At 40.0% G+C, this 15,168-nt stretch overlaps 1 protein-coding gene across 3 annotated transcripts in view; it reads left to right on the top strand.

Moving 5' to 3' along the window:
• The window catches only part of adamtsl2 (ADAMTS like 2), a 53,281-nt gene that overhangs the window by 20,539 nt on the left and 17,574 nt on the right, over positions 1-15,168 (top strand). The window contains exons 1-9 of one of the 3 annotated variants that reach the window (XM_039661720.2): positions 2,525-2,648; positions 5,695-5,797; positions 6,118-6,260; positions 9,150-9,225; positions 9,471-9,573; positions 9,657-9,802; positions 9,899-10,022; positions 12,607-12,687; positions 14,637-14,812. In XM_039661720.2, the coding sequence (XP_039517654.2) occupies positions 5,696-5,797; positions 6,118-6,260; positions 9,150-9,225; positions 9,471-9,573; positions 9,657-9,802; positions 9,899-10,022; positions 12,607-12,687; positions 14,637-14,812 (951 nt within the window). In that variant the 5' untranslated portion in view covers positions 2,525-2,648; position 5,695. Of the gene's footprint in view, positions 1-2,524; positions 2,649-5,694; positions 5,798-6,117; positions 6,261-9,149; positions 9,226-9,470; positions 9,574-9,656; positions 9,803-9,898; positions 10,023-12,606; positions 12,688-14,636; positions 14,813-15,168 lie in introns of those variants that run through there. The other 2 variants (XM_089130066.1, XM_089130067.1) reach the window with 2 other exon arrangements.

Raw genomic sequence — 15,168 nt, 5'->3', positions numbered from 1 at the left:
AAAAACAAAAACAAAAAAAACAGTTAATCAGTAATTTTGTCTTGATTTCCAGTAAGATAATCATCCATGAAGCAAGATAAATTGTATTTACATCCCTTACAGTACAATACCAGATTTTTGTTAGGGGGTAAAATATAAAATTTTTACTGTATGAAAATTATTTTATCTATCGAAAGTCCCCATAAAACGCATAGCATATATGAAATTATCCATAATAGATATATCAGGTGGAGCTGGGGAAGGTGGAGGGTTTCAGAGGAACATTAAAGGGTTAGTTCACCCAAAAATGAAAATTAAGTCATTAATTACTCACCCCCATGCTGTACCAACCCCGTAAGACCTTCGTTCATCTTCGGAACACAAATAAAGATATTTTTGATTGAATCTGAGAGCTGGATCAGTCCTACATAGACTGCCTAAGGGACTGGCTCTTGACGGCCCATAAAGTCAATAAAGACAATGTTTAAATATTCCATGTGCCTACAGCGGCTCAATTATAAGTTTATCAAGCGACAAGACTACTTTTTGTGCGAAAAAAACATAAATAACGACTTTATTCCACTATTCTATTACTTCCTTATGGGCGCATGCGCGAGAACTGAGACGAGGACGTTCTCATTCGTCTACTTCTTGTTACCGGGTGCTCACCGCTCAGGAGTTTTACTGCCACCTACCGTATAAAATGATGATCCATATATAAGGCGCTCCGGATTATAAGGAACACTGTCGTTTTTTGAGAAGATTAAAGGCTTTTAAGTGCACCTTATAGTGCGGAAAATACGCTAATTGAAAAGCGTTTGTACAGCGCGCATCTTCCTCTGCTTGTAAACAGAAAGTTTTGCACTTCCAGCTATATCAGCACATCATCTTATACGGTAGGTGGCGGTAAAACTCCTTAGTGGTGAGCAGCCGGTAACAAGAAGTAGACGAATGAGAACGTCCTCGTCTCAGTTCTCGCGCATGCGCCCATAAGGAAGTAATGGAATAGTGGAATAAAGTCGTTATTTATGTTCTTTTCGCCCAAAAAGTATTCTCGTCGCTTGATAAACTTATAATTGAGCCGCTGTAGGCACATGGAATATTTAAACCTTTTCTTTAATGACTTTGGGCAGACTATGGGCCGTCAAGAGCCAGTCCCTTAGGAAGCCTATGGAAGAGTGATCCAGCTCTCAGATTCAATCAAAAATATCTTTACTTGTGTTCCGAAGATGAACGAAGGTCTTACGGGGTTGGTACAGCATGGGGGTGAGTAATTAATGACTTAATTTTCATTTTTGGGTGAACTAACCCTTTAAGGCCCTGTTTACACGAGAACGCTCGTGGGTGAAAACGTAAAAATATTTTTTTGGATGTGCCTTTTGTTTACACGGTGACGGTGTTTTTGGGGCTTAAAAACTTAAAAAAGTGAAACCACCCTCCAGAGTGGAAATCTTAAAAACGCTCCACCGCCGCGTTCCCGTGTAAAGGGTAAAAACGCAAAAGTCTGCATGACAGTGAAGGTTGTACGCAGGCGCGTGGACTTGATGTTGTTGTGTGGCAGTGCTTCACGTTGCCACCTAGCTGCCTGGAGTGCATGCTACATTGAATTTCACACTCTTTTGCGTCACCACATGCACGCGGATTTCCCACCAAAAACGCTCGTCTAAACGTAGAATAAAAAGGGATAACAGATCTCTTCAGAATCGTTTCTGTGTAAACATAGCCTAAAAGTGCTGTAAACTGCTACAACAAACACTGACCAACTATTTAAATGTTGAGCAGCAAGCTAATTGGTTGCAGATGCAACAGGAACCAATCAGCTTGTGCTGTGCAGTTAACAATTTAATTGTGAGCAGGTTGCATTAAGGACCCAGCCTACGCCATCTAGAGTTGACAGATGTAATGCCATGACAGAACATGGGAATTTAATGAACAACAACAATGAAATGTTTGTTTTCCAATAAATAGACAGTAAACAATACAGTTTTTAATTTGTTGAGCTCTCTTTTTCCATTAGTTTGCTCAGTCACCATTTCAATATCTTTTCAGAGACACTAATCTCCATTTTTGTCATTGTACTTATTAGGATAATTATCAGGATTCCCATTAAGCGTTTTTACACTATGGCCTGTGGAAGTGATGGGGGTTTAGGCAGTGGTGGTATGTAAGTCAAACTTACTGTACAGCAGGGGACATGAGACGATGATCTGGAATAGACAAAGTGTGTGTGGGGAGGATGAATGGACTGATGTGATGAGGAGGGGTACGGGGAGTCTGTGTGTGTGTGTGTGTGGGGGGGTGCTTCTCTGTGGGAAACGACAACTTCCTCCCTGTCTGTCTGCAAGCGGAGACCAGTAGACAGCAGTTTGGCTGAGTCTATGGCAGTGTGGCTCCGCTCCACCACACAGCAGAAGGCAGCCCATGAGCTTGGCACTAGCCGGGAAAGGGTTTTTTTTATGTGGGCGTTCCCAAACTCTGCCACTCTCTTCCTGCTGGGACTGAAGGGAAGAAAGGGGGAGGGAGGAGGAGAGGACGGAGGAGAGGAGGGATGCAGGAGCACACCTTACCCTCTTTACAAAGCACATCCTCAGAACACACCATTAGAAACCACCAGCACCACCTACACTGTCCAAGCAGCACTCAGTACCAACAGTGACACTGGACTGCAGGTAAGGGCAAATATTTACTGTGTGCCTGACTACTCTACTGTGTGTGTGTGTGTGTGTGTGTCCATTTCACTGAATAGTGCTGGATGTTTTGGGAAAAGAGCATGGGAAGCCAAGCAGACTAGACACTTGTTTTACAAACCTAAACAAACAGTGTTTGACTGCTCTGCGGATGCAAAGAGCTGGGTGACAGTGAAATAAAGTGAAAGTAATGGTCTGCCATAAAAAGACATGTGATAGTAATATAGCCTATATAATGTGATAGTAATGTGGCACTGAGTTTTTTTGGTCCAGCTGCAGATTACAGCTGAAACTTACTTTAAATCAAAAGTAGAAAATGCTCCTTGCATTTCTTCAGGTAAATTCTCAGCTGAGAAAAAAAAAAATAGTTTACAATGTCCCAAAAAAAATTAGTTTGTTTGTTTTAGTTTTTGACCAGCAACAAAGATGGGCACTAACAATATTACAATAATATAAATACTGATGTCTTCCAATGTCACTTTCACTACAGTTAGTGGAGATGAAAGATGACACCAGATGCGTTTTTATGAAACAAGAGTTTTTTTGTGTATTTATTACCACATTCATTTAATTTAACTATAATCATGAGCACATTGTTATTTAGCACAAAGAACTGTATTAAACTGTTATTCTTCTTGTAATTTATATATCCTTCTCACATTCACAGGAGATATCTTGTTAAAACATAAAAGAAATCACATTTCCAAAAGGAAAATACATTTTCATGAACAGAAAAAAATGTTATTCGATAAATTCAGGTTGAGTGTAATCCATACATAAAAAAATATCAAATATTGTATAAATTCCATAGCTTGAAATCCCTTTAAATAAAATCTGCCAAATGCATGTGTAAATGTGAATGTTTATTGATTATCTGATCTCAATAGATCAGTTTCATCTGCATAAATGTGTCACAACACTTGCTGCTGGTCTTTCAACACTTACATGGTTGACATGCTGTGAGTTTCTACACTCTTAGAAAAAAGGGTTCATTGGGGTTCTATGAAGCATACATAGGGTTCTTTACTCAACTCCAAAGAACCTTTTATGCTAAAAAGGTTCTATAATGACACAAAGGTTCTTTATAGGCTATTATTAATTCATATATTACTTTATTCTGCAACATTTTGTAGTTGTAATTAAATTATTGTTTATTAAACTGTTGTAGTAACTTAATATCACATTTTAACACAGTCTCATCCCAAAAAGTCATATAACTGACGTTTTGGGACGTATTTTGACCATACGTCAATATCCGCCTTTTTAGGGCCCCCTTAAACGTCGGTAGATGGCGATCCCGGGCCGTCATACAACTGACGCTTTACCTTTAACGTCAGTTAGGTGACGGGTTAGGTTTAGGGTTAGGTTTAGGTATGGGGTAGAGTTAGGATCCCATAACCTCATCTACCGACGTTTAAGGGGGCCCTAAAAAGGCGAATATTGACGTATGGTCAAAAGACGTCCCAAAACGTCAGTTATATGACGTCTTGGGATGAGGCCGGGTTGCACATTTTAATCATGCTGATTTTTGGAGGAGAAGAACTGAAATGGCACTCTTCGTGTGATATTGATTAACTACATAATATATTTTCTAACCCCCATATCTTGAATTTTGTGATCATTCACATGCATTCATAAATACATTTTAGGGTCTTGATGTTTGTGAATAATATGAAATATTTAATCCGGAAAGGACAAAACAAATGATAATGAATGAACCCAAAAGGTTCCATACAGAACCTTTTTCCTGGTTACAAAGAATTCGTATTATTTAACCCTTAAAAAGGGTTCTCTATAGAACCTTTTAGGGGTTCCAAAAACGTAGCGCTAATAGAACCTTTTCTTCTAAGAGTAGAAGAAATCACCTGTTTCATAGAAAGCTGCAATATTGATTTTCCACTTTAAGATGGTGGACGTGAGAAGGAGAACTGAAGAATCCTTGCATCTGGTCCCTGTGACCAGAAGCTCATCCAGAGAAGGATGAGTCTGCTTCCAGCTCACAGACAGGGCTTCCCACCCCACTCCCCCTCCAAATGGGGAATGGCCCTACTGTCTGTCTGCTGCCAGGGAAAGAAAAACACCCCTCTTCCCTTGAGCGGAGGGCCCAGGGGAGGGGGTTAGCCTGTGTTTACTCTCTTTCGTGGCCTGGGAAACTCAGAAGAGGAAGGTCTGTCTCGGCGGTCGCAGCCTCGTCGCGTGGTCTGTGGGAGACGAGTGTTTGGCGAGCTGGCGGGGCTCCAGCTGTGTCTGGGGTGGATAATGAACTCCAGGTGCTCCAGTGGGTAGTTTAAGACACCTGTCACCAATATTTAGTGCCAGGAAAAGCCAGACTGCAAACAGAGTGAGATGATCTGTTTGCTTTCTTTAAGGAGCCTACCTAATTGGAGGTGCAGGTCTGATGAGAAGTGTATAATGAAGTGTATACGTTCTTGCATCACTGGACTTAAATACAAGACAGAGAATTGCATTCATCCTTTCATTGTATTTCATGTGTTCCGGTCACATAAAACGTCATGCAAACTGAGAGGGCATGTTTCCTAATATATTTAAGCCAAGTGGATTTTGATTTAAAAAAAAAAAAGAAGAAGCTATTTGTAGCATATTTGATTCACCCAAATAGGGACGATTTTATTTCACGATAAAAACATTTATATTTTTATTATTTTTTTTTTTCTTATTAAAAACAAGAACAAAGAAGCAAATTGCAATCAACAAGACAAATACAATTAATGGAGCAAAGATAGAATTTCAATTATTGTCCCCAAAACAAGTTTTACTATCATTGTGTACCTGCTATTTGGTACCCTCAGCATATGGAATAGCTGGACCACACACACACATAGCTTTTGTCATGATTTATCTATCTGCCTAGGGCCCTCACTGTCATCCATTCAAATATATCCTCAGAACATATAGTAGTTCTGAATGAAAAACAATCTCCTTTTGCGCTTATATCTGTAGAGAATTTAAACCTATGCTTTGAGAGGCTATTCAGTTTCTTTTTGACCCAAATATTCATGTCCTACAGGATGGGGATCTGGTTAAGGGTCCAGTATGTGGAGAGCTGTCTGGTGCTGCTTGGTCTTGCAACGCTGGCTCTGTCTCTGGGAAATCTCTCAAGCAGAGGGCAGGTTTGTAATGTTGATAAGTTATTAGTTTTATACTATGATGATAAATCAAAATCCAAGTTTACATCAGAGCACCAAACTACAGAAAAAATATTTTCATATTTTTAAAATACACACACGCACACACACACACACACACACACACACACACCCATCTCACCCCATTGACATTTTTTTTTCTTGTTTTTACCTCACTATTTTTTAATGCTATTGTAATTCTCTGATTCAAAGATTACTAATATAAGAAACATTATAGCCTTCTCTGAGCACAGATGTTGGTCTCCAATGCTCACTTTAATAAATGAACTCTTTATTTTCCAAAGGAAGAGGGTGTTCCCTCTAACAGTCTGGAGGACGGGCTGGAGGTGATCACATACTGGTGGGGAGAATGGACAAAATGGACCGCCTGCACACGTACCTGTGGAGGAGGTGTCATGTCACAGGAGAGACACTGTCTAAAACAAAGGTCAATGAACATCAGCTTATCACATTTTATAATACGGAGACGTCTATTATAAAAACATTGAGTTACTGTATGTAATGCTGGTAAGATTTAACAACAAGATAAATCTTATGTGAAGAATATTTCCACAGGGTTTCCCTGACCATCCCCCTCCTTTGAAATACAGCAACTAGTTAACTAGTTATAGTAGCTGGAATGGAAGACCATTTTTAAAGGTGCCCTCTGGGATAAAAAATCAAATAATACACCATATTCCATACCAGATGGCGGCAGTATACCTCCAGAAAAATACCTCCGCGGCCGCGTGCACTCATGTCTTCAAACAACACGGGTGAGCGGGTCTCCCTCGCGCATATTAATCAGTAAAACTAATAGTAAAAGGTTGGAAGACCGCAGTTTCACGTGGATCATTTGGAGATTTTTAGAGATTAGAGACTAAATGAACAACATCTCAATACTAAATTATAAAGGCCGTCTCATAGACAAGCCGGTGCATTTCGGCAATATGGGAAAATTAAAGCCCAGGTATTTTTAGTTTATGGTATTCGTTTTGTTCATGTTACATTTTTATCATTAGTTTGAATTAATTTGACAGACAGCATTCCCTGATGTGGACCAAGCTAGCGTCTTTCAGAGCTGCCAACTGTCACAAATTCACCGTGAGACACACAACTTTTCACACACTCTCACGCCACATTCATTTTGTCATGCACAGAAAAGGACACAGAGACCGATCTCAGCTCTCAGATTCTGTTCATTTTATTACGCAATTCAAACAATAAATGCAGTTTTGGCGCTTGTAAATGTTAGACGACAGATCCCTAGCGCACGTGAACCGATCATCTCAACTAGCTAATGGTAAAAGAACACGAACACTGTTGAAAGATATGTTACAACTTACCAAAATGTATTCCTCATGCATGATATCGACCAATCATTTATTTAACTCATCCCTGAACTGAAATTTAGTACCGGGCTGTATTTCCACACGACATCACGACATGACATCAGGTTCAAGTACACACAAGCCGGCGCGAGCGCGACTTACTCGTGTTACTGCAGTTTGGCTGGTGGTAACGTTGCCCGCCCGCATACCGCCTCCCATGGCCGAAACTGGTATTACGACACCTGCCGGGCCGGGGCTAATAATTTAGCATGCTAATTTAGGTTATATCTCGGCAGCACTATAACTTGCCAGTTTTTTAATGACATCATTGCACTTATTTCTTCTCATTCTTTTGATGTGTGTAGCTCATTTTTTGGATATTTTTACCTCAATTATTCCATATGGCACCTTTAATGATGCATAAAAAAACAGAAAGCCATGCTTTTGGTAAAGCATAAAAAGTTAGACATAAAAAGTCGAAACTATGAGATACAAAGAGATACATACTGTAATTATGAGATAAAAAGTCAAAATTATGGCATAAGTCAAAATCATAAGAAAAAAATCAAAATTATGATGTCATTATTATGAGATAAAGTCAAAATTATGACATAAAAGCAGAGAGTCATAATTAAACATTTTAAATGATGAGATACCAATTATGAGATAATAAAGCCCCTTTCACACAGCTCGTTGATCCCGGGAAATTGCCGGGAAATAGCCAGAGCGCCTTCTGTGTGAACGCAAACACGGCCCGGGATTGATGCCGGCATCGATGCCGGGTTGGGGACCTAGTAACATTGCTGGAATCAGTCCCGGAATGCGCGTTGTGTGAACAAAAGCCAGGACCAATGCCGTAAGGGGTGTGTCATAGTGATGATGCTCATGCCATTGCGCGACTCTGTTGCTCTTAGAAGAAAGTTTGTTTTCGTCATCAACAAAGAAAGGATGAACAAATGTCTGCAAACTGGAACGAAGCAGAGACCAGGAGCTCCTCACTATCCGTGCTTTGTGGAACGGTATGCGCAGTATGCGGTATGTACCAACCCGGTCTCATCCCAAGACGTCATATAACTGACGTTTTGGGACGTCTTTTGACCATACGTCAATATTCGCCTTTTTAGGGCCCCCTTAAACGTCGGTAGATGAGGTTATGGGATCCTAACTCTACCCTATACCTAAACCTAACCCTAAACCTAACCCGTCACCTAACTGACGTTAAAGGTAAAGCATCAGTTGTATGACGGCCCGGGATCGCCATCTACCGACGTTTAAGGGGGCCCTAAAAAGGTGGATATTGACGTATGGTCAAAATATGTCCCAAAACGTCAGTTATATGACTTTTTGGGATGAGACTGTGTTATATGTACGTTTTTGACGCGTACGTTACATGTCTCATCCTGACGTCATGTGTCTTTCCCGGATTTTTACGGGTTGTGTGTGAACACACTCACAGGTCCCGGCAAATCACTGGCAGTGTGAATGAACCGAAATCAAACAATCCCGGGACAAATGCCGGGTCACATTGTCCGTGTATTTTCCGGAATCTCTGTGTGAAAGGGACTTAAGTAATAAACATGAGAAAAAGTCATAATTGGGACATTAAAAGTCAGACGTAGCCATGATAATGACATTAAAATAAACTGTATTCAATTCAATCAGTTGTCATAATTGGCTTTTTTATCAAAATTTTTTGCCTCATATTTATGACTTAGTGTCTCATACTTTTGAGCTTTTATTTCATAATTATGACTTAGTATCTCACAATTTAGACTCTTTTATGTCATTATGTCATGATTAAGATTTACCAAAGCATATGATTTATTTTCTTATGTGGGAGAAATGGGTTTCCATAAGTTAGCCTGTTAAAAATTCTTTTGCATTTAGTTTTGTTTCAAATCCTTAAACATAAATCATTAAATTCTTTTACTAGGCACCAGTAAAAAAGAGAAATTTTGAGAGTGCAATATTCTTCTAAACTAAAACAATATATCTTTCTTTCAAAGAAAGAAAACAACAACTGGTAAAGACAACATGACGTGCACAGGCAATGCAAAAAAGTATCATCTCTGCAATGCAAAGGTGAGCTCACAGGATATGTTTTTCCTTTTCTCACACACATATACACAGTGCATTTAGATAGACCAAAAGAAATGCATCCCAGATGCCTAACTTGACAGCGAGCCTCGTGTTCCACTTCCACCCGAGGCTTACTGTAAATGCATAATTTGCTCTTTTTAGTCGGTTTTAAGTTTGCTTAATGTGCATTGGCAACCAAAAAACAGTATTCAGTTGTATTCAACTGATTGTATTTCTGTGAATTACAGGACTGTCCTGCTACAGGAAGGAGCTTCAGAGAAGAGCAGTGCTGGTCATTCAACTCTCAGGTTTATAGTGGAAAAAATTACCACTGGAAACCTCTCTATCCCGGTATTACCAGTTTTAATTAACAAAGCTTTGCTGTGAAGGTATCATTCATGTTGAAACAATGAACCCTGTTTATGTTCCTGTAGATGACTACGTTCACATTTCCAGTAATCCATGTGACCTGCACTGCACAACCTCTGATGGTCAAAGACAGCTGATGGTACCTGCACGGGATGGAACATCTTGCAAATACAGCAATTACAGGGGTGTGTGTGTAGATGGGAGATGTGAAGTAAGTTACACTGTAGATCTAATATAAGGATATGTCCTTGTATTACTTTTCTCATGCATGTGACCTGAACTTATAAGCTGATGTGTAACTTTGCAGCCCATTGGATGTGATGGTGTTCTCTTCTCCCCCAACACCCTGGATAAGTGTGGTGTATGTCAGGGAGATGGGAGCAGCTGCAGTCGTGTTACTGGGAACTTTCGTCGTGGGGTTTCTAGTCTAGGTAATGTCAGCTCAGTGTTCCCTTTCGAGGGAACTCACGCTGTGTTGTATGAAAACACTTTGGGGAACGCTTTTGACGTACACACACGATCTGAATGTGTGAGCTGCTTGGGAGTGGAGCAAACACAGTCAGCTCTCGCGAGGGGGCTGGATGTGCATACTGTGAACACTTTCCCTTGAGGAACAGTTTCCCTTGCCTGGTCATGTTTGAAAAGATAGAAAGTGCACAGCCTTACACTCCCCGGGAATGGGTCTCACGGCTGCTTCACTCATGGGTATCACAAATGGGGCTAGGAGGGGACCTTGAGATGACTTTCTCTGCTCTCAATCTCTAGCTCCAGTGCTCATTTTCGGGGTCCGGAAGCCCGCTCTGTGGCTTTCTTCTGCCCTGCGCGAGTGGATATTAATGGGACTATCCAGTCCTAAGATGCTGGCGATTTGGGTGACTCCCAGCCCTTTTCCTGCAGTATGAAGAGCTTGTGGAGGTTTTAACTACTAGTGCATGGCGAAGCTTAGTATCAACTGGCCAACCGAGAAGCGGGAAGCATTCAAGAAAAGACAAGCTAGATTTATTTCGTATTTATTTATTTATTTATTTATTTATTCAGTGCACATCAATGAACAGTCTTAACATATCTCCTCTGAATGAAGCTCTGGTACAACAACCTCAGACTGTCAGACTTTAGTTTAATGTATGTAGAAAGTGAAGGTGGGGCCAGTCCATGAAAAACTTTATAAATGAAACAGCTAATTTTAAAATGAATAAAATTTTCAAAATTGAGCAAATGGTATTTTCCCAAAATATTACACTAATGGTATGATAGAGGATTTTGATCAAGTATTTTTTTTTATCCAGATGAACGCTTCCTGCTGTCAAAATCACAACCTCCACGTCAGGGTTTGACATTCTTTCCAGATCTCCACACTGAGGTGTCAAGGTCTTGGAAGAAGCCGTTCTCCTCACGTCTCCCCACAGTTTATAATTATTCAGTGATCATGGGGCTCAAGGAGAATGGCTATGTGACGATGGCTAAGGTTGAGGAGACATTAACTGCATATCTCTCTCCTGAGATTATGCTGAAAACCCCTGCGTTGCCCACCAAGTCTTGGCATGTAACATTTTCCCTGGTGGGCAAGGCGAGATACATCCGTTCCTCCTCAGAGACATCAGGAAATTAGCTTAATTAAGATTAATTTAGATTAATTAACCCCAGCACATATAGTGCTTCAGGGTACTGTATGTTACCCCCGAACCACCCCCCGCCCCCCCACAGTGGCAAGGAACCAAACTCCATCAGATTGGATGGAGAAAAAACCTTGGGAGCACCCAGGCTCAGTCGGGGGCCAGTTCTCCTCTGGCATACATATTGTATAAATATAAATATTAAATATAAATATTGTTTATGAATCAAACGGCGCCATAACATATCGCAGGAGTTGAGTCGTCTCTTCACAGGCGTTGAGTCGTCTCATCACAGGCGTTGGGGCATCCGAAATCCCCGTGAGAGGCTGGACACAAAACTAGTTGTGTAGTTGTAATTCTTTACTTCCACCTCTGCCGAACAGGCTTAGTCTTCGTGTGTACACAATCCCCTGAATCACTTTGCTCCTGGGAGTTCTAGAAAGAATTGCGGCCTGAGGGCTTTGGGTCTGGCCCCTGAGGGGGATCAACATGGCATTCTCACTGGCAATCAGATTTGCAGGCTCTCTCTGTGGCCTCTTCATGTTTGGAGTTCGGTCCAGGTAGGGTTCTCACCCTTTGGCCGGATTACGTACCTAATGTGCCCACTAATGTGGCCTAGTCCACAGTCTTTCAGGCCTTTCATCCTTCTCCTTATGTGGCGGAACAAGAGAAGCTTCACCTGCTCTGCCTGGTTAGGGTGCTAGAGGTCTATGTTTAGAAAATTTCTCAAAGAGAACGAACTGACCAGTTACTTATATGCTTCAGCCCCCTGGGTAGGACTGCTCGGTGGCCAAACAATCTATAAGCAGGTGGATTGTGGAAACAATTTCTATGACTTAAAGAGTGTGCGGTCTGCATTCATCTCTTCAAGCTAGAGCTCATTCCACAAGGGAAATGGCACTTTCATAAGGTTTCTCAGTTTGGACCTCCTTATGTGCTTATGTACTGCTTATGTACTGAGTCATGCCTGATCATCTTCATACAAAGACAGGCATTTGTCAGCATGGCAAGTGAGTAATTTGTTCCCCAAAGTGTCGTCATACGATGCAGCTTGAGTTCCCTCGAAAGGAAACATTTTGGATTACGCATTTAACCATGCTTCCCTGAGAGGGGGACGAGATGCTGCATCCCTTTACCATACTTCGCCATACGCCGTCACACATCATGGGCTGACGTAACCCCAATCAAGTTTGGACAAGTTGCACACGTGCTTCAGACGCTTGCACGCCGAAGGCATTCCCAACATGCCATTGTCATATGATGCAGTGTCTCGTTTTCTTTCAGGGAACCATGGTTACATGCGTAACCTGTGATGTTTTGTAGAATGGCATTCATATTAAATGGTTCTGAATAAACTCATCAAGGAATTAATATCCTAATTAAGTGAACTGTTTCTTTGAAGGTTATTCTTTGATAACTCAAATCCCAGAAGGATCATGGGACATCCAAATTATAGAGAGGAAGAAGTCTGCAGATATCCTGGGTGAGCAACTGTACTGTAAATCATTCAGAGTGGTATAGCATGTGAATTATGTCTTCCCTATGCTATCTGGTACATAGGAACTACTGAAGAGACCTTTTTGAGGTTTATTTTAAAGTACAAAGTATAGAAAATTAAAATGTGTAAATAAAGCTCTGTAAATACTTTTCTTGCATTTTTTACAACACATTTTACAAAAAGGAATAAAAAAATAATCTTTTGGAAATTGATCTTGATGCTTTAAATAAGAAAAATCCAACTTTTAAGGACACCAATTTTACTTTGTGAATGAATAATGTATTATAAAACTAATAAATGTTCTTCCTTAAAATACAGGGAACATAAGTGAGGACATCCCTATGTTAAATTTCCATAGCGGCAGGCAGATTTTTATTTTTAAAGGCCAGTTATTTCATGGATCCAGGATCCTATGCATCCTGATAAAGTTTCCTTGGCCTCTGGAATTAAAGTAGCCCACATTATCACACACCCTTCACCAGAGATTGACATTGACACTCACTGGAATACTTGGGCCAAATACTGGAAATACATTTGGCATTGGGACAGGCCCTTTGAATGGCTTGAGTGCTCAACTGTGCACTAGACTTTCAAAGTATGACAAGTACTTCATACTTCATCTACAATATCAAGTGAAAGCTCGGGTTTTCCATGATGGCAAATAGGCACAAATCTAATTGCCCTAGTAATTCATTCAGAATCGCCCTTTCCGAACTTACAAGGAAATACAAGTTTAAGGATAAGGATAGCTTAAGGATATATATATATATATATATATATATATATACAGTATATATATATATATATACACACTATATATATATATATATATATATATATATATATATGCGTTTGTGGTCTTGAATTGGCACTAAGCAAAACATGCTCTGTGCGCATCCACATTATTAAACTTCTTTTGCAGTGCTGGATAGATTTTATATGCATACAAGTAAATACTTAAACAAATGCATATAAATGAAAGACCCTAGAGACAAATCATTTTAGTTTTCGGTAACACTTTACTTGAAAGGTTTTCATAAGACTGACATGACACCTACATAACCATGACATGACATGTGTCTTGAATATGAAGTAGCATTTATGCATGTTTATGACAACTGTCATTAAGTGTCTTTCACTCAATAATGACATTTTGAGTGCAAATATGACATCGTTTATGATGTCTTCGTTATGACACCTTGACATAAACCAATACATCATAACCTGTCAGAGTCTTTGTCATGACAACCTGACATAAAATTAAGTTAAACTGTCATGTGGATGGCTTTGACATTGGCTGTCATGAGGCCCTTATAACTGTGTCATGAATATTTTTCGTGACCTCAACTACAGTGGTACTAATATAATTTGTCATTAAAAAGTTATAATGGCTTCATGGCAGCCAATGTCAAAACCAACCACCTGACGGTTTAATGTAATGCTAATCAATAAAGCTAGGTGGTTTCTTAAGTTTGATAATTATCTGCTATATCATGTTTATGACAGGTTGTGTTGTCTTAGTAATGTCAAGATGTCATAACAAAGACATCTCAAACAATGTCATATTTGCATTAAAAATGTCATAACTGAGCGAATGACACTTAATGACAGTTGTCACATGGTTATGAAGGTGTCATGTAGTCTTATGCACATCCCTTCAAGTAAAGTGTTACCTAGTTTTCCATTATTTATCTTTGGCTGCTTTATAATGATTTCTTAATTCAGAATACTTTATAATCAAAGATGGCATAGTGTTGGCCTTTGTGTTCTGATTTGGCTATTGAATATATAACATTTTAACTCCACTCAACTGCAATTAATCAAAAAATGACTTGAATAAAGATTCATTCATTTTGCTGAAGATGATTTAATGAGAAGGTCAAATAAATGATTCAATCCTCCCATCACTATAGTTCACCCTTGTTATTTTCCAGCCGTGACTGACCAAGCAGGGAACTTTTTCTTCAATGGTGCATATAAAGCGGACACCCCACAGAACTTCCATGCAGCGGGGACCATTTTCAAATACCGGCGGCCAACAGATGTTTATGAGACGGGGATCGAGTACATCGTGGTTAAAGGGCCCATCGATCAGCCCATCAATGTTCTGGTACTGTAGCCGTGGTCCTCCCTTCGCCGCCAAGGGCTCATGGGTAATCTCACTGGCTGGCTAACAATGGCTTCGACTTTGTGCAGGCCAAAGGTCTAATGGTTCACTCTGCATAAATGGTAATATTCTGATACATTGTCCCTGGAGGAATGACTATTTCACTTCAGTTCATGGGATGAATATGGGATGATGCAGTATTGCAAAAAGGGAAATTCTGAAATGTCTTTGGACAATTATGGACATTTTTCAACCGCAGTGCCCTTTACTTTCCAAACAAAGCATGATTCTGTGCAACAGAACAGCCTTTAGTCCATATTTACATATTGTTTCCTGCAAGTTTAAAATGGGATATTATC

This window comes from Pimephales promelas, chromosome 4 (assembly GCF_988280905.1).
Source record: "Pimephales promelas chromosome 4, fPimPro1.hap1.1, whole genome shotgun sequence".
Lineage (NCBI taxonomy): Eukaryota > Metazoa > Chordata > Actinopteri > Cypriniformes > Leuciscidae > Pimephales > Pimephales promelas.
Note: the sequence above shows the minus strand (reverse complement) of the source record. Positions and strands in the feature narration are given on the sequence as shown.